This window comes from Grammomys surdaster, unplaced genomic scaffold (genome assembly GCF_004785775.1).
Source record: "Grammomys surdaster isolate TR1022 unplaced genomic scaffold, NIH_TR_1.0 122140, whole genome shotgun sequence".
Taxonomy (NCBI): domain Eukaryota; kingdom Metazoa; phylum Chordata; class Mammalia; order Rodentia; family Muridae; genus Grammomys; species Grammomys surdaster.
The window spans coordinates 15,543-35,608 of NW_021617712.1; the positions used below are offsets into that span (position 1 = coordinate 15,543).

General features: G+C 44.0%; 1 protein-coding gene and 1 pseudogene across 2 annotated transcripts; both read right to left on the reverse strand.

Moving 5' to 3' along the window:
- Positions 1-542: 542 nt before the first annotated feature.
- On the reverse strand, positions 543-2,872 carry LOC114636104 (annotated as a pseudogene).
- Positions 2,873-5,199: 2,327 nt separating this feature from the next.
- On the reverse strand, positions 5,200-16,919 carry LOC114636107 (leukocyte immunoglobulin-like receptor subfamily B member 3). Of its 2 annotated transcripts, XM_028784387.1 has the most exons (10): positions 16,822-16,919; positions 16,624-16,659; positions 16,162-16,446; positions 15,704-16,009; positions 14,437-14,721; positions 14,001-14,309; positions 13,487-13,783; positions 12,948-13,250; positions 12,667-12,717; positions 5,200-8,019 (listed from the first exon to the last, which is right to left on the reverse strand). In XM_028784387.1, the coding sequence occupies exons 1-10, from the start codon at positions 16,853-16,855 to the stop codon at positions 7,883-7,885; spliced, it is 2,043 nt and encodes a 680-aa protein (XP_028640220.1). In that variant the 5' UTR covers positions 16,856-16,919; the 3' UTR covers positions 5,200-7,882. The 2 variants fall into 2 exon arrangements, with proteins under 2 accessions (XP_028640220.1, XP_028640221.1); XM_028784388.1 differs by lacking the exon at positions 16,822-16,919 and having other exon boundaries at positions 16,162-16,384; positions 16,624-16,646.
- Positions 16,920-20,066: the final 3,147 nt, after the last annotated feature.

A 20,066-nucleotide genomic window follows, 5' to 3' on the forward strand; every position in this document is an offset into this window, starting at 1 on the left:
ATAGGTATTGAAAAAAGTGAAGCATCCCAACTTAAAGGGCCAATAAATATCTTCAATAAAACTATAGAACCTTCCCCACCTGCCCCATCATCCAGGGTGAGCCTAAACATCTCTCTTAGAATGCTACCTTCTGTACCCCAACAGTTAAACTTCAAACCTCTGGTTTCTCTTTGGGGATATTTGTTGGTCTCTCATACTCACAAACTGAAATGACTGAGAAATAAGAAATGTGATTAACAAGAACTGATTGTTAGGTTGCCTGTGTTTGCAGCACATTCCCTACACATATGTGCCTGATACTTACAGGCTGGTGGGATGGACCTTTTGGGTGGCCAATAGAGGCTTCAGTGGGTCCTAGGACACAGAACAAGGAGAGGATGTTCTTCCTGCTGTCTGTCCTACATATGCCCTGTAAGTTCCCTAAGGACAGAATGAAAATTACATGTTCTATTATTACTGGCATCCAGTTGTGTGCTGAGGAATATGCCTTCTGAGTAAGCATTCCTGTTGCCCTCTTAATCCTCCTCATATCTAGGGCTCTCTTACGCTTTCAATTGTAAGTCACTCTGAGATGTCAGGATCACCTCACCTGAGACTGTGACCTCCACAGGGGCACTGGCATATGACAACAGGTAGAGAGCTGAGTCTTGAGAACCATAGCACCTGTAGGTGCCTGAGAGGGTGGAGGCTACAGCAGTTACAGAGAGAGTTCTGCCTGGAACTTATTATCTACGAACTTTGATTTAAGTCGAAGGGGCTGCTTGACTGATCCATCCTTACACAGAATGAATGTCTCCACAGAGTACATTGACCAACACAGCAGTGTTACATTCTCTCCTGAGAGTACTGGGAAGTTAGGCTTCACTGAGAGGGAAGGAGTGTAGCGAATCTGTCCTAAAGAAACGAGGATTGGCTTTTTTTTGATGAGAGGTTGGCTTTTTTGTTTTGAGCTTAAATCACACATGACTCCCCCACTCTGAGATCCTAGGTTTCTGTCTCCTTTGTCTGACTGTGCTCTTCTCTTGTTCTCCTCCTTCTGCATCTGTTCCAGTCCAAGATTCCTGTCACTGGTCCTAGCCATTAGCTTTTTAGCTACTCCTTGGGAGCCTGAGCAGAGGCTAGGTACCTGGTTGAGTCTGTTGAGTTCCTCACCTGTGATCAGGATGTGCAGGGGGGTCCCTGGAGGCCAACTGAGACTGACGACTCAGAGGAGAGGTTGTGTGCACCATAGCACCTGTATTGGCCTCCAGTCGAGTGGCTCACATTGCCCATTGTGAAGTTGGCCATGGAGAGGCCAGTGTTGCTCCACTGGCTAAATTGTTGCATGATGTCAGCTCCCCCTCTTTGCACAGAACAAATTTATCATAGTTGATGTCAGAGCAACACCGCAGTGTGAGGCTCATTCCAGGGTCCAGGATATGGCCTTGGTGAGTCAGCAGAGAGGGCTTCTTGGACAACCCTAGAGGGAAGGTGACAATGACTGAGGACTAGGTTCTTATCAAAAATCCATGCCCACCCATCCTGCCCAACAACACCACAGCTTCTCTCCAGGCAGGGCTGTGATTGAGAACACAGGCTCTCCATTTAGTCCTTCTCTACCTGCAACTCTGGAGAGGGGCAGACCATTGCAAGTGCTTAGGGTTTCAGAATGATTGGAGAATGTTGGTGATGGCTCACCTGAGATGTGAATTTCCAGAGGCTCACTAGGTATTGACCACAGCTGTGGGATATTCTTGTAGTATCCATAACATCTGAGTGTCTCTGTATGGTTTGGGGTCATAGGTCCCATAACAAACAGGGCTTGGTACTGTCCACTAGAACGTATGTGAACTTGTGAACTTCTGATTTTCCTTGGTGAGAATGAATTTATCATAGTCTCTTGGAGAGACTCATTGGAGGGTCATGTTCCTTCCCAGTGTCACCACAGGGCTGGGCAGTAGTGATATCCTGATTTCATTGTAGTCATACATTCTTAGGAGAGAAGGAGGCAGTCTCTTACATGTTCTCTCACTATCACAATGTTCTCTTGGAACACTTTGTGGGAGGAATATACTCCTGAGAGCAGAGCCTGAGGTTGAGAATCTGACTGTCTCCTCACCTGTCACCATCAGCTCCAGGGTGTCACTGGGTTCTGACCAACCAACTGTTCTCTAGGAACATTTGAAATCACCCTGATTTTTCTGATCTAAAGTTGAGAATGAGAATCTAGCCTTGTTTGCTGGCTTCTGTTGGTTCTTTGTGATTCTTGTATATGGGTATTCGATTTTATAGAGACTGTATGTATTCTTTTGTCTCTTGGTCTCCTCACACAGGAAAGTCACCTTAGTCCCTGTTGAGAACACATAGTCTGGCTGTACTCTGAGGATAGGCTTAGGAAGGGATCTGGCAAGTAACAGAGCAGCTAAGACTCAGGACACCCACCCTCAAACTGCAGTCCTTAACCCCATGACCTTCCAGCCACTCCCAGGAATAATACACGTGGTGTCCAGGTCTGGCTCCTGGATAGGAGGAGAAGAGCATTTCAGAAGATCTGCAGACACACTCACCTGTCAGCACTGGGATTCTGAGGTCCAGAGTCAGTCCTGGAAGAGAGTTCTTTGCAAGAGATTTGTTCCTAAGGCTGAGCAAGTCCTCCTCTCTGCAGAACTGCCTGTGGTTTCCTGATGGATGAGTGCTGACCTACTAGCCCTGATCATTTCTAGACATCAGTATACCCTCCCCCCTTCACATCTCACCTAGACAGAGCAGGGCTGTGAAGGTGAAGGTCATGGCGTGTCCTCTCAGAGACTGCAAATGTGCTTGAGGGTAGAGCTACATTGCCTTTCTGAAGGGATTGGAAAGACTGTGACCCTGGAGGCAGGGCTGTCCCCATGACATGGCCATATTTCAGCAGCCCCATAGGAAGGGGAACTGCCCTCCTCAGGCACCATGCTCTGACTTCCTCAAGGCTGGGACGAGACCAAGAAGTAAACTCTTTGCCATCAGGTCTTGCCTCAGTCTATGGGGTGGTGAACTGGGATGGGGGGGACCACCTGAAAGAGAGAATGGGGGACAAGGGTATGCAAAGAAGGACAGCAAGTCAAGAAGTGTAATCAAGCTGTTGAATATTTATTGTTCCCACACTAGGTTTTATACACATAGAAGCAGGATATGGGGAAGGGGATGATGTAGGGTCTCTTTGTTTTTGGGGAGCACAGGTGTTCTCACTGGGAGTACAGATGTTCTCAAGAACAGGATATTGGCTGGGTGAAATGTTCGCAGAAGAAACAGAACAGAACAGGTTGCTAGGTACCTGTCCATAAGATCTATTGGTTATTTGTTCTTATCTAAGCTAGTACTTTCCCACCAAGGCTACCTGTCTACAAGATATATGACCATTTACTGTGATCTAAGCTAGCACTTTCCCACCAAGGCTACCTGTTCATAAGATCTATGATTATTTGTTCTTAATTGAATTAGTGCTTTCCCACAGAGGCCAAGACTTTGTGCTACTAGGCACATATAGCTGACTAAGGAGTTAATGTTTAAGCAGGGTCACTCCTAACAAGGTCTTATACAGATGACATTTGCTCAGCCTACCAGTGTCTGCCTCACCTGTGCTCATCACTGTCACAGGCATGCTGTAGCAGACATGTGTGATCATCTCACACAACAGTAAAAATTTAAGAATGGTTTTGCTTTGTTCCTTTTTGCATTTTTATGTAAAACATTTTCTTCTTTTCAACAGTTTTTTAATTTAATTTTTATTGGATATTTTATTTACATCTCAGATGTTATTTCCTTTCCCCATTTCACTCTCACCCAGAAAACCCCATCCCATCCCCCTTCCTCCTGCTTCTATGATGATATGCCCCACCCACCATCCCACCCACTCCCACTTCCCTGCTCAAGAATTCCCCCACACTGGGTCATCTAGCCTTCACAGGACCAAGGGCTTCCTCTCCCACCTATGCCCTACAGGGCCATCCTCCCTTACATATACAGCTGGAGCCATGGGTCCCTCCCTATGTGCTCCCAGGCTGGTGATTTAGACCCTGGGAGCTCTGATTGATCGGTATTGTTGCTCTCCCCAAGGGGCCATGAACCCATTCAGCTCCTTCAGTCTTCTCTTTCAGTCCTCCATTGGGAACCCCATGGTCAGTTCAATGGTTAGCTGTGAGCATCTGCCTCTTTATATGTCAGGCTCTGGCAGACCTCTAAGGAGACATCTGTATCAGGCTCCTGTTAGCATGTACTTCCTGATATCCACATCAGCTTTTGTCTTTGATGACTGCACATGGGATGGATACTCAGATGGAATGGTCTCCAGACAGCCCCTCCTTCAGCTTCTGTCCCACACTTTGTCTCCATATTTGCTCCCTTGAGTATTTTGTTACTCATTCTAAGAAGAACAGAAGTACCCATATTGTGGTCTTCCTTCTTCATGAGCTTCATGTGGTCTGTGAGTTGTTCTTGAGTATTGCAAGCTTTTGGACTAATTTCTGCTTATCAGTGTGTGCATACCATGTGTGTTCTTTTTTGATTGGCTTACCTCACTCAGGATGATACTTTCTAGTTCCATTCATTTGCCTAAGAATTTCATGAATTCGTTTTTTTTAATAGCTGAATAATACTCCATTGTGTAAATGTACCACATTTTCTGTATCCGTTCCTCTGTTGAAGGACATCTGGGTTATCTGGTTGTGACAATTGTCACCCCATTGTTCTCCAGGGTTTATTCAGCTGATCTGGCTGGCTAGGCGGGTGTTCCCTTCCTCCCTCACCACTCCATGTGCATTCCCTCAAAGCTGTGTGCTTGGTCGAAGAGCACACCATCCCCAAATAGAGGAGGACCAGTTCAGTCAAGGGTAAAGGAGTGGCTGTGCTCCCCAGCTAGAACTTCCAAAAAAAACCTGTTTTCAACATTTTTGATGTTTCTGAGAAGGGTCCTTCTGTGTATATCTGATTGGAATGAGATTTACAGTCTTTTCTTTATATTCTCAAGTGACACATTACCATTTGTTATTGCAAACTTCTCTCCTTTTTTTTTTGACGTTGGGTTCATTGATGGGTGCACAAATATATCCATTGAGTCTCCTTCACAGAGCTTGGGGAGTCCAGTTCCAACAGACATATCTCTGTCAGAGCATCTGGCCCATAGAATACTAGAGAGTCTATAAAGAATGTAAGAGACAAAAAACCAGGAAGGCTTCAGTGAAGTCTTTTTGTAGAAATTGTCAAAGAAATGACTTTTTAATATTTTTGAGAAATAAACAGAATCTAAACAATGCAGTACAGGTGAATATCTTACTGAGGAATGGCAATATTTCCAAGGGTCCCATCTCTAGACAGAGAACTACAGGAAAATAGTGACCATTAGAAGAAAGGGTATTCCTCCATCACAGGTATAAGCCCATTCTTGGAATGTCCAATGCTGAATGGTTAGACCTGTAATTTTTCAAATATGTTATTATTGTACAAGTAATTGATGGTCTTACCACTGCAGGAAACATATTTACTATGAACCTAGTAAACTGTGTAATGTATTTCATTGGTTTATTTTTCAATCTAAGACTATGGAAAATTAATATGTAAGTGTAGCTCTAACACCTCAGAACACATCATCTCTTCTATGAGACAGAGTCCATTACAGAAAACCACAATTTGTGAAATAACAGAGAACACCTAACTGGGCAGTTCTTAGCCCCAGCTGATATATCCACAAGGCAATTCCTGCACCTAAGGCTCAGGAAACGTTGCAGAAGAAGGAGCAGAAAGACTAAGTGCCATAAGACCTGGAAATCTTGTGGAAGATTTTGTCTCCTAGCAAAGACAGGGATACCATTTGGGTAATACCTCAACAATATGATTGCCTAAAGAAGACCTGAAGAGGAACAACACCAGTAGACACACCAATGTGGAAGGAGAATTTCTGTCAGGTCACCAGCTCTAGATGAACAATAGAGAACTAAGAAATGCTGAGAGAGTTAGAATCACTTTTGTTTAGGGACAGCCCCTAGTTTCTCCTGCAATGTCACATGGTGAGCCTCAAAGTCATGAAGAAACAACACTACATGGACTCAGCAGAACATGTTTACATATTTATGCACATAATATTAACATGTATGTATATAACCAAATCAAGTGATCCTTTTGAGAGTGAGTAGGGGAAGCAGAATATGGGAGTTGTTTAAAGGAAGAAATTGGAGTGGCCAGTATAATCATATTTTAATCTTATGAACGTTTGTGTTATGGAGGTAACATATAAATTTTATTAAGTACTTTACATATAAACTCAAATTTAAACTGAAATGACATTAGATAAATAAAATAATTGGTCATACCGGACAGAAAAATTGAAGAAGAAAATGAAAGTCTTTCTCCTAACCGTATGTGAAACACTTGTAAATAGAATTGAATATGCTTAAGATGTGTAATTTGGTAACTTTTATACACATCTACACTATGAATTACCTGCAAGTTCATGACAAAACAGGAAATCATTATATATAAGCAAAAGCAAGCATTGTAAGCAAAGACAGCTTAAAATATCAGTGGGTTCATTTTGTGTTGTCCAGACACTGCTGGGCCTCAGACTTGCCCTTTAGTTTGCTTTCATAGCAGTGTGTCTTTCTTGGAAAAACTAATTTTTCTTCTGAAAGTATTTATCAGTGTGTGATAGCTTCTGGATTATAGATGAGGTCTTGTGTCTACAATGTCTCTCAGTACTGGGACATGATCTCACTTAGACCTGTGCTGGCCCTGTGCATGCTGCCAGTCTCTGTGAGTCCATATTTGCATCAGACACTTATGTCTGGAAACACAGTTTCCTTGGTGTCATCCTTCTCCTCTGGCTCACACAATCTCTCCAACTCCTGTTCCTCAAAGTTCCCTGAGCCTAGAAAGGGCAGCCATTCCATTCAGGATTCAGTGCAGTCAGATCTTTCTCTGCACATCGTTCAGTTGTGAGTCTGTATAATTTCTCATATTATGCAGGAGGAAGCTTCTGTGATAATTGCTGAGCAAGACCTTGATCTAGGAGTCATTTTATTGGTATCTTCCTTTATACAATCAGTATCACCAAGAAGTTGGCCTGTTTCCCTGGAATCCTCCATCTCAAGGGACAACAGTTAACCCTCTCCCTATCAAAGCTCACACTGCTACTCCCCTGAATTCTTACCCAAGAGCAGGAAACTTCACTGCATATTCCATTTCCCACCCATCTGCTCTGCATGCATTTCAGGAAGCCTACTGGCTCCAGGGATACTAACTAAGCCTCTCCCCTCCCAAGCCCCTGGCCAACAACTTGCCTTAAAATACAACCAATAGAAGTTAACTAACACAAAGACACAAAGACACAGAAACACATATACCACACACAGACACACACACAGACACACACACAGACACACACACACACAGACACAAACACACAGACACACAGACACACAGACACACAGACACACACACACACACACACACACACACACACACACACACACACGTACACACTATAAAATGACCTTAAAGCCAATATTACAAAGTTGATAAAGGCGTTAAAACTGAAGTGAATATATATATCCCTTACAGAAATCACAATCAAACATGTGAAAGAAATTCCAGGCACATGGGACAACATATTCCATCACTTTATAGTTTGAGAAGATTGTTGGTTCAGAAAGCAAACGTCCCAGTATGTGGAGGGACAGTAGTTGATTTACTGAAGAAGAATCTCACCATGAAACTCCCACCTTTTTCTGAACCCCAAATACATTTTCTCTCACCACATTATCTCCCGACAGTTCCTCAAGATGAGTACTGGATTTTCTGACAGAAAATTTTGCATCATCGGATTCATTTCCCAGATTGTGTCACCTTGAAAGATAAACTTTTTCTCTTCAGATTATCTCCCAGTTGTACAGTGGCTCTGTCTCTGGCTGCCTCTGGCCTCAAAGACCAGAATCACAAGAGCTATGAGGACCACGACAGCAATCCCCATCCTGATGAGATTCTCCATTGTGTGATCCTGGTTCTCTGGGGCTGTGGATTTAGACAAAGAAGTTACAGAAATTAGGGATGTTCCAAATTCCTGCAAGAAAACTAAGTGTCCACCAAGGGCCCAGTTTTGTCTGGACAAAACATGGTTCTACTGTTTCCTATGCTGTGACTTGCAATTATCTTTATTGGACTGACTTGGGTTTGGGCATCTTCTAGGATGGACAGAAGGTCTCAGCTGGTCCTGAGGATAGAGTAAGAGGAGTAGGATAAATGTTTACTGAAGAGACCTTATTGTTTCCTCTGAGTCGCACTTCATCATTTATTGTAGATGCCCAGTTTTCTTACCACATGAGCTCAAGGACTTCTGGGACGAATCTTTCCTGCGGCGTAGCTCAGTTTGCTTTCTTATTCTTACTCAATACTTTAGGACCATTGTGCTAACAGAAGACCAATGACATACCAGTGAAACCAGCAAATTCAGAGTAGCACACATCACTGGTCTTAGCAGTCACAAAAAATACTTAGTGTGGTTTCCCCGGAGAGTCCATCTGAGTATGTACAGGCTCATATTCTCAATGTTTGTGTGTGTGTGTGTGTGTTTTCCCTTGTCACACTCAGATCCTTTTATTTCTCACTTAATTTGACAATTTCCCTGCTCGCTCTCTCTCTCTCCCTCTCTCTCTCTCTCTCTTTCTTTTTCTCTCTCTCTTTCTTCCCCCCTCTCTCTCTCTCTTTCTCTCTCTCCCTGTTTACCCCTTTGAGTATGCCACACCGTCATCCTCATCTCTGTGTAAATGCAAGTGTTACTCAGAAAATATAAGTTGATGGTAAGCAGGTGGGTTTTCAACCTCTTAGTAACCCAAATAATAGGGCTAGTTCTTATTATGCATAGATCCAAGACTGATACATCATAAGATTTACTTATCTAGCCTTTACAGATAATAGTTATTGTCCTCAGGTCTGGGCCCGAGCACTGAGCAGATCTCGGGTGGTGGCTCTGCACCCAATCTCACAAAACCCAGAGGAAGCAGACCTCTCAGGAATGCTAACCCAGGCATTATCTTAGAATTGCATATTGCAGAAACACAGCCTTGGTGTATCTACTCATTAAGCAAGCTTAGCAGACCTTCTGGAACCTCTGATGTCCTGAAATTTCAGCTGGATGCAGGAAAGACACAGACATCAGAGGCTTATCAATTTACTCCCCCCCTACCCGTCTTCTAACACCTCAAAGCTTGTAACCATTTTGAAGAAGTTAGTGAAGAGGTGACACCCCTATTTCCTGGCTTTGAGACTGAGGTGGTCAACATTGGGCTGTCTTTCTAGGGAAAAGTAGTGGTTTTGTTGTAACAGGAAGGAATAGCTAGGATTTATTGCATAGTCATAACATATTGGTAGAAATCTGTATAATTATTAAGCTGAAATTATGATTTCTTAATGGTACAAAATTTACTTTGATTTCAAATTTAAGGTTTTCATTGGTACGAGTTTCTTATTGATATAAAAGTGAGATTAATATTGTAACTCTCATAGGCATTGTGCTTATATAACACATTTAGGAATACAAGGCTTAGACCCAGTCCTTCTTTAACTCTTTTAACTGATTTGAGATGGTTAGCCTGTGAGTTAAAGGCCTATAGCAAATTCATGGCTCCGAGTTTATTGTTAGGGTGTTTTCTATATTTTATTTAGAAATAGCTGAGAGGAGTTAACAGACAACAGTCCAGATTGCCTTACATGGGTAGTTGGTTTTCAAAACGTCAGAAGTCCACAGAATTGACAATACAAACATTTCTGTATTAATGTTCATTTTGATTAGAGACCTGTCTGCTCCTGACAGCTTCCTATCTTGGGTTCTAAGAAGAAACTGAGGGTCTTTGAAGTTACTCCAGTTGTGGTGAGACAGCTACTAGGCAAGAATTGCCTCTTTTCATCTACAGACAAATTACCTTCCTGAAAAGGACACACTTGCAGAATAGTTGACTGATTATATCTGCCAAGACAGAGTAATCAGCCCTTAATAATTCTGCATCACTAGGTCTGTCAGATGATCCTGGACCAGAAGGCTGAAGATCAGATGCTCCAACATTTTGTAGTCTAGCGACTGTCCAGGTGTTCAGCAGTCTCTATAAATTGGCTAAGTTTTAGAAGCTATGCTTTGTGCTTCCCATAATTTCAGTTAATTCAGTCATTCTGGATTTCTGACAGGGTTGAAGACTTATAGTCTCATAGCCAATCCCAGATATTTACTTTGAGAGAAAAGATTTGAGAGGATGGTTTTCAGCTGCCATTCATTCTAAAGCCAAGAAAAAAGCCAGGTTCAGAATTAAGTCTTTTAGTTAGGAGAGATGACAGAGGTTCTGGTTAGTCAACAAAATGTGGGTCTGGGTCTTAGGTATATCTTGTACCTTACTGATACAAATTGGTATAGTTATGCTCTAATTGTATTTTGAGAGAAAGTTTTGTTTTAACAGGAAGGGTGATATTTAGGAGGAGCTACGTTGGAAGGAGTAAAGAGAGGAGGAGGAGAAGGAGTGGGGGAGCTAGGAGATGAGAGAGTGTGTGGTCGGGAACATCGAGGTAGATGTTTATGTGTCTCTGCCAGTCAAAGATAGTTGGTATATCTAGGCTGGATATTGGGTTACACTTCTGATTGTATGGACATCTTGTTATTGGGTATTAGCAAACTTATAAAGCCTTTGATTAACATTTAAAAAAAAGTTACTAAAGAAAAAGTGATGAGGAGGGAGGGTGATGGAATACATGTGACAGGAAATCAGATGAGGAAACTGGCTGGAGGAAGAAAGTGAAGGGACAGAGGGAAATAAATCAGAACTCTAATGACACATGTATAAGGATGATGTAATAAAACCCAGTACTTTGTATGTTAACTTAAAATTCTAATAAAGAAAGAAAAGCAAGAAGAGGAGGGGGGATAGGATAGGGGGTTTCTGGGGGAGGGATGGTTAAAGCGGATGACATCTAAAATGTAAATAAATAAAATATCCAATAAAGAATAAATGAAAAATGAAAAAATAAAAAATAAAATTAAACACCTCATCCTAAAAATAACAAACAATAGTTATTAACACAACAGGACATGTTATACTTGAGTAACATCACTTCAACCCTAGGAGGTCCCACCCCCACTTTCTATTGTTCAGATAGGTGCACTCAGGCCTTGGAGAAGACATTCTTAGCTATCACCTCTCTAGTAAAGGTTGAACACATACAGTCACATTTCCTCTATTCCTCTCTGGAGGGAAGGTTGCGGACTTCACAAAGAAATAGATTTTGATTGCAATTGGTGGACTTTATTTTGCTTGATATGAAGCTTGTTTTCGTGTAGTTCTTATGGCGAATTCAGTGTGATAGGGTTAAATTATGGATTTGAAATCTGTTTTGAACAGAAAGATAGTATAGCAGGGTTTGTAATTATTACACCAAGGCTGTGTCTTCTCCTGGACTCAACATGATCCATGACTGCACTGAGAGCAAGGATCTGACAGGGATCCTGTGAATATTGTTTATATGTGGTTGAGAAGAAGAGGTTGGCACTGGGAGCCAGTTCCTGTTTAGGATCCTTTATCTTTCTGTGTCCTCGCCAAGATTCTCTTTCAAAGTACATGAAGTCTCTGGGTTCCATTAACAGGGAGTATAGTGTACTATACTCTAGAATGATTCAGATTATTCCCCACCATCATAAGGTTGAATACCCATCTGACTGACACTGTGCAGCATGTCAAACCCTATGCTATCTGATTATTGTTGTAAATTGAGAATGCTGAGACACCACTTCAGTTCAGAGAGATGAGGATCACCTCAACGTGCACCGTGAGCTCCACAGTAATTGGTCTGTGATAAGATGAGTACAGATGAGTGCAGGCATCTGAAGCACCTGAAGATGCTCCTAAGTTTGGACATCACAGATATCAGAGAATCCTAAAATTAAGCCCCATGAGCTAACCTGAAGGAACCTAAATCCTCTACCATAACCATTTGAAACACTCCTGCCTTGTGTCAACAGACTATTGGCCAGAACCACTGCATCATCAGCACAACTTAGACATGTGAATCAGGCCTATCTCATTACACTGAGAGCAACAGCATCCCAGAAAGGGAAGTGCTTATCCAAGTCAGGATCTCCAGAAGCAGCGGGATCAAGCACATAAGTAGCTCTTACCTACCTATCCTTGTCTACATTCCAACAGAGACTTTATTAGCACTCTTTGGCATGACTCTATGCTTGTGAAATGCTTGTTTCTTAGGAGCGTTAAGGGGAGGTGACAGTCTGGGTTCCTTCCTCACAACCTTACCCACCTCCACATGATCCAGCCTGAACAAAAATGTCCCTCTTTGGGGGCTACTTTCTGTAGCACAATAGTTAAGCCCCAGCCTCTGGGTTCCAATAGCAGGGAGTGTAATGAGCATTCCTAGAATGATTCAGGGTATCCCCCATCATCATGAGGGAAAATATTCATCTGATTGACACTCTGGAGCATTTCAAATTCTATTGCAGCTAATAATTGTTGTAAATGGACAATGTTGGTTTCTCTTTCGGGATATTTCTTGATCTCTCATACTTAAAAGCTGAAATGACTGAGAAATGAGTTTGTTGATTACCAAGAGCTGTTTGATAGGCTCCTGTATTTGCAGCATGTTCTGTATGCAAAGATCCCTGATACTTACGTGCTGCTGTGATGGGCCCTTTGGGTGGCCAGCTGGAGGCTTCAATGGGTCCTAGGAAACAGAGCAAAAGACGATGTTCTCCCTGCTGTCTTACATCTGCCCTGCAAACCCCCTAAGGACAGAGTGAATATTACATGAAGGATCATTGCTTGCATCCAATTCTGTGCTGATGAAAGTGTCTTCTCACAAAGTCTTCCATTTGTCTTCTTAATCCCACCCAAATCAAGAGCTCTGCTAGAGTGTGAACTGTGACACATGCTGACATGTCAGGATCACCTCACCTGAGACTGTGAGCTCCATAGGGGCACTGGCATATGACAACAGGTAGAGAGACGAGTCTTGAGAACCATAGCACCTGTAAGTGCCTGAGAGACGAGAGGTCACAGCACTCATGGAGAATTCTGCCTGGAACTGCCGATCTTTGAACTTTGATTTTAGTCGCAGGGGTGGCTGGACTGATCCCTCCTTGGACAGAATGAAAGTGTCCACTCTGTACGTTGACCAACACAGCAGGGTCACATTCTCTCCTGAGTGTACTGTGGAGTTAGGCTTCACTGAGAGGAAAGGAGTGACAGGGAACTGTCCTGAAGAGAAGAGAAATGATGAGAGGCTGGCTTCCTTGTTCTGAGCTAAAACCACACATGATTCCACCCTGAGAACCTGTGTCTCTGTCTCTCTCTTTTCCCTGACTGAGCTCAGCTCCTGCTCTCCTCTTCCTGCATCTGTTCCTGCCTAAGATTCCCAGCCCTCAGCTCCTCAGCTCCCCCATGAGAGCCTGAGCAGAGGCTAGGTACCTGATCGAATCTCTGTAGATCCTCACCTCTGATCAGGATGTCCAGGGCATCACTGGAGGCCGACCACTCAGAGGACAGGTTGTGCACACCATAGCATCTGTATTGGCCTCCAGTGGAGCGACTCACATTGCCCAGTGTGAAGTTGGCCATAGAGAGGCTAGTGTCGGTCCACTGGCTAGGGTGCTGCATGATGTTAGATTCCTCCACCTTGTACAGAGCAAATCTGTCATAGTTGATGTAAGAGCAACACTGCAGTGTGAGGCTCATTCCAGGGTCCAGGATATGGCCTTGGTGAGTCAGCAGAGAGGGCTTCTTGGACATCCCTAGAGGTAAGGTGACAGTGACTGAGGACTTGGCTCTTACCAAACACCTTTGCCCTCCCATCTTGCCTAGTATTTGTCTTTCTTCTCCCCAAGCAGGGCTGTGATTGAGAACACAGGCTCTCCATTTAGTCCTTCTCTACCTCCAACTCCCCAGACAGGCAGCCATGCCAAAGACTTAGGGTCTCAGAATGATTGGAGAATGACAGAACGGACTTACCTGAGATAAGTATTTGTTGGAGCTCACTGGGTACTGACCACAACTGTGGGGCATGCTTGAAGTAACCATAACATCTGAATGTCCCTGTGAGGTTTGGTGTCATGGGTCCCATAACAAACATGGCTTGGTACTGTTCACTAGAAGGAATATACTGTGTTACCAGTGAGCTGGTGAACTTCTGATCTTCCTTGGTGAGAATGAATTCATCATAGTGACTCTGTGAGGCACAGTGGAGTGTCATGTTCCCTCCTACTGTCACCACAGGGCTGGGCAGCACTGACAGCCTGGGTTCATAGTGCTGATAGATTCCTAGGAGAGAAGGAGGAAGTTTGTTACATGTCCTCACAGTGTCACAATGTTCTTTTGGATCACTGTGTGGGAGGGGGAGTACTCCTGAGAACAGGGCCTGTGGGTAGGAATCTGACTGTCCCCTCACCTGTCACCACCAGCTCCAGGGTGTCACTGGGCTCTGCCCAACCAGCTGAGCTGTAACAATAACAGCGATATTGTCCTGCATGCTCTTCTGTTACAGAAGGGACAAAGAACTTGGCCTTGTTCCCAGGCTCCTGTAGGGTCTGTGTGCTCCAGGTTTCGTGGTTTACCTCATTATGCAAAAAATATATTTCTGCAGCCAGGTTCCCCTGACACCAGATGGTCATGGCTCCTCTGTAGGGGATCACAGAGCCTGGTTCAGCCTTAATGGTTGGTTTTTGGAGATTCCCTACATCGAATTAGGAGAGAAGCACATGGGTTTGTTTGAAAGTGGCACAGAGAATGTCCCACAGTGGATGTTGCTTTCTTCTTTTTATTCTTCTCTCACACAATACACAGGAAGATGGCATCCCATGCTCCCCTCTTTCCTAATGTTACACAATCCTCCCCACTTTCCTTCATCCCCAGATTCACTGTTCCTCCATTTCCTTTCAGAGAATAGAAGGCTTTTCAGTGACATTTACTGAATGTGGCATAACAAGATACAAGAACATTGGGCACATACCCTCATATTAAGACTGGACAAGGCAAACCACTGGGAGCAAAAACATTTCATGTGTAGGTAAAAGTGTCAGAGACATCTCCACTCCCACTGAACCTGAAGCATGCCAGGTGATTGTGGCAAACACATTTAATCTGCGCACTCAGGAGAGAAAGCCAGGTGGATCTCTGAGTTGGAGGCTAGTCTAGTCTACAGAGTGAGGTCCAGGACAGTAAAGCAGAAGTACACAGCAAAATGCAACCCTCCTGCAGCCAAACAACAACAACAGCAACAACAACAAAACCATGCCAAACAGCCACAGCATGTATGCAGAGATCCTAGGACAGACCCATGCAGACTCTGTGAGCCCTGATGATTTGTGCTTAGTTGGTTCTGTGTTCTCCTGGCTGAGTTCTGCAGGTGCCCTCAACCTCTCTACCTACTGCCACCCTTCCTCTCTCTGTTCTTCCAGATTCCCTGAACTCTAGTGGATGGTGCTAAAGCTGATCCAGATTAACAGAAGGCCTCATGAAGAATCATCTCCCTACAGGGAACTCTGGGCTTTGCTGTCACTCTCAGCCTTTCTTTCTATATCTTGGGTCCAATTGTTTCCTGTGCTGTGTGTCCAAGTTCTAAAGAGCCCTGGATCCTCACATGCACACATACCAAGTGCTCTCTGAGCGACTGTATCATTTCAATATCATTCTATGGAAATGGTGAGGTTCCTTACCTGAGACCAGGACCTCCAGGGGTTCACTAGGATCTGACCACACCTGTGGTTTGTTCTTGTCATAGCTGTAGCATCTGTATATCCATCTCTGGTTGGGGGTCACAGGACCCACAGAGAACAGGGCCTGGAACGTCCTAGTAAAGAGGCTATACTGTGAGTCTTGTCTCCAGGAGAGCTTCTGTGGTCCTTCTACCATAAGAATGAACCCGTCATAATTCAACCGAGACTCACACTGGAGTGTGACATTCCCTCCTGATGTCGCCACAGGGCTGGTCTGGGCTGAAAGTCTGGGTTTCGAGTAGGCTCCTAGGAGAGAAGGGGCAGTGAGTTAAATGTTGCCAGCCCTCATTATCCTCCTTGGTTCTGAGGTGGGAGTGTGGGTGAGTGGGCATTCCTATGAACAGACCCAAGTCTGGACAGTCAAAACCTGAGACCTGGGACCCTGTGTGTTCTCTCACCTGTCACCACTAGCTCCAGATGGTCACTGAAGTCTGATGATTTAGCCTGGGTCCTGTAGAAACATTGATATTTTCCTGCATCGTGCTGGTCTACATTTGAGAGTGAGAATCCAGTCTTGTTTTCTGGCTTCCTTTGGTTCTTTGTGACTCTTTTATATAGGTATCCATTTTTATAGAGAATGTACTCTTTGGCTCCGATGGTCTCTTCACACAAGAAGGTCACCTGTGTCCCCATTGAGACCAGAGAGTCTGGGTGTGCTCTGAGGATAGGCTTAGGGAGGGACCCTGCAAGTAACAGAGCAGCTAAGTCTCAGGACACCCTCAGACTGCAGTCCTTAACCCCATGGCCTTCCAGCCACCCCCAGGAATAACAAATTTGTGGTGTTTTTCACCATCACTGCCCAGGCATGGCTCCTGGACAGGAAGAGAAGGGCATTTCAGGAGATCTGCAGACACACTCACCTGTCTGCACTGGCATCCAGAGGCCCAGAGTCAGTCCTGGAAGAGAGTTCTTTGTAAGAGATTTGTCCCTAAGGCTCAACAAGTCCTCCCCTCTGCAGAACTGCCTGAAACCTTGGGGTCTCCTGATGGAAGAGTGCTGAGCTACAAGCCCTGATCATTTCTAGCCCTCAGTATCCCCTCCCCCTCTTCACATCTCACCAAGACAGAGCCTGGCTGTGAAGGTGAAGGTCATGGCATCTCCTCTCAGTGGCTGCAACTGTGCTTGAAGGCAGAGCTACAGAGCCTTTTTGAAGGGATCGGAAACAGGGTGTGGCCCTGGAGGCAAGGCTGTCCTTACGACATGGTCACATTTCACCAGCCCCACAGGAAGTGGAAATTCTCTCCTCAGACTCTATTCTCTGACTTCCTCAATTCTGTGACTAGGCCAGGCAGTAGACTCTCTGCAATCAGGTCTTACACAGATGACATTTCCTCAGCTCACCATGTCTGCCTCACCTGCGCTTGTCACTGTCAGAGCCATATTGTAGCAGACATGTGTGAACATCTCACACAACAGTACAAATTTAAGTGTGGTTTTGCTCTGTTCCGTTTCCCATTTTTACATGAAATATTTCCTTCTTTTCAACATTTTTGATGTTTCTGAGAAGGGTCCTGCTGTTTATATCTTCCTGGAGTAAGATTTACAGCCTTTTCTTCATAGTTGCAAGTGGTGCATTAGCATTGGGCACTATAATTTCTGTTTTTTTTTCACATTTGTATTTTTCTTTACAATTTTAGTGTGGGACTGTAATTTGGCCATGCCCCAAAACCCAGAGACCTAACACAGAGCCCTCGCTAGGTCAGGAGGCTAACAGGTCTCTGCCTTAAAATTTACGTATTACCTGGAGCCCCACCCACTTCCAATATAAAAACGAACACCTTCCGACATGTTTCGGGAGAGCCTTTTATCATCTAAACCCACCGTCGCCGTGACAGTGAATCTGGACGTGTTCAACTCTACATGTCTCGTGAAATCTTGGATTCATTACGTAAGCCAAAACCCACGCGGAAGGGCGGGAGTGGGAGAAAGTTAGCGAGCCGCCGGATACTTTCTCCTGAGAGTCGAGGTTTCCAGAGAGCCTCAGCACGCTGTCGCGCTCTCGCTGAGTGGCGGTGCGCTGGATGCTCTCCGCCCACTTTTGTTTGAGCCCCAGAAACTCATCTGGCGCACAGCATCTCAGCGTCTCAGCTCTAGGGACTCTGTAGCCGCCTGTATCAGGGAGAGCTGCCAATGAGGTCGTGGCTCCCAGGACCGCCCTGACATCTGCGCGCAGGCTCATGGGCGCTGACCTGCGCCCGCGCCCAGGCCGCCTATGCGCGACCCGGGCGTGAGATCTGTCCTACATTTTAGGAATTCAATTTCTATTAATTTCCGTAGTGTTTATTTTTTGTGTTTGTATATTTTTTGTATATGTACATGCATGTGTGTCAAAATACATGTGTGGAGGTCAGAATATAATCTCAATAATAAATTTTCCTTTTACCATGTTGATCCTGTCAATCAGAGTCAGGTCTTAAGTTGGCAGCAGGCCCTTATATACTGAGCCATCTCATTGTCCCTACACTTATCATCATCGTTTTCCTAAGTCCTTCTGCTTAGTCAACAAATTATGTGGTCATGAGGATACTAGTGCAAACAGCTCTCCAGGTGTTTATTTGAGTTGTTTGGGATAATGGTTGTTGGTGTATGAATATGGCATGATTCCTGCTGAAGTTCAACACACACTGGTGCAGGCATGGGCAGCATTTGGGAGCACCACTGTACCATTGTGTTGCAGTTGTAAACTTGAGAAGCTAGCAATGGAGTTGCTGGAGGATGGCAGCACACAGGCCCAGCACGAAGTACAGGGTGGAACTTTCTGGATGTTGTAGGCAGCCAGGGTTGTGTCTCCCTCCATCTGCTGGTGGGAAATCTCAGCAGCTGCTAGAGTTTTGATGACATGAATTCTTGGTCCTGAATCCTCAATGGTGTCACTGAATTCAACCTCAAAAATGATGGACTTGCCCTTCAGTGACTTGTCAAATATTGACATGTTCATGTCTGCATGGTAGCACAATTCAAGAGAAAGAACTCAGTAAAATTATATTTTTCCTGTTTATTTTTTTTCTGTGTTAGGGATCGATGGAACAGCCTCCAGTGTTTTAAGCACATACTCTACCAGTGAGCTACACAACTGTTTTACTCTGTAGTTTTCAGTGTTGGGTGTTTTAATTTTTCTCTGTTGTCTTTTTTCCTATGCTGATGGGTTTAGTTATCTTTGTAGTTGTATTCACACAGTCCCTGGCTATGTAGTCCTGGTTATACTCACTTTTGTTTTGTAGACCAGTCTAAACTGGACCTCGTAGATATTTCCTCCCTATGCTTCCCAAGTGCAGGGATTAGAAATGTGGGCCATCACAGTGAGTCTTGTGTTTATAATTTAAAGTTTCTGAAAATTTTCTTCCTGTATATATTGTGTTAATTGAATCTTCTTCCCTTCATCTTCCCTTTCCCTTACCCAGTCCATCTGCTTACCTTCCTTAACAACCTGAATTTCTTTTTGATTCTTCCCCTGGACTTCTGGTTTTTAAAAATGGGCTGCTAAATCCCATGAGAGTTCTCATTTTTCCTTTCATTTAATAAATTTGTGTATTCTTAGTATTTCCTGTGGCTGAGGTGTCTCTTGGTGTGAGCTCATCTTAATCCAGAGTCCTGTTCTGTGACCTGCAGTGGGCTGTCCTGGACATTGTTGTGGGTGCTTTGTGGGTTGGAAGCTTTTTGCACAGTGGTGCACTTGGTCTGAAGTCGTGCTGGTGGTTTTTGGTGATGCAATATTGATATTCTGCCTAGATCTTCTGTCCAATGTCAAAGTGGTTACAGTGGTCTGAATTATCTCATTGTCTGTCTCTTCCTTAATGTCTGACTAAGCATGTTTTGTGTGGGTGTTTCTGTCTTAAAGATTTAGTTTTATATTTATTTAATTTACATGTATGAGTATTTTGCCTCAAGTGTGTGTGTGCATGTGTGCAACATGTGTGTGCCTTGTATATGTTGTATGTAGAAGAGAACACTGGATTCTCTGGGACTGAAGTTACCAGTGGTTGTGAACCATAATGCATGGGCTTGATTTCAGGTCCTCTGCAAGAGCAATCAGTGCTCTTAACCATTGGGCCGTCTCTCTATCCCTGAGTAAACCTTCATGACATTATCTTTTGCCAATTATGTGATTTTTTTTTCTTTTGTCCTCAGGTTGTCATTTTTTCTTCTGGTGTAACAAGTGCATTACTCGAAATCTCATGAAATTTAACTTTATATCTGGCATCAATCTTTACTAGAATACCATCTCTGTTTCTTCCTCAGTTTTAGAAATCAGTTGTTGCTCATGGATTGGCAGGATTAATATAATAAAAATGGCCATCTTGCC

Bases quoted from the DNA above. Each gene is read 5' to 3' on its own strand.
- LOC114636107 (XM_028784387.1), bottom strand. From the start codon at position 16,855: ATGACCTTCACCTTCACAGCCAGGCTCTGTCTTG. The intron at 14,310-14,436 runs GTGAGGGGACAG...CTTCTCTCCTAG, and splicing joins CCTGGAGCTGGTGGTGACAG to GAATCTATCAGCACTATGAA. The intron at 8,020-12,666 runs GTAAGTATCAGG...CTAAATCCACAG, and splicing joins AGGGCCCATCACAGCAGCAC to CCCCAGAGAACCAGGATCAC.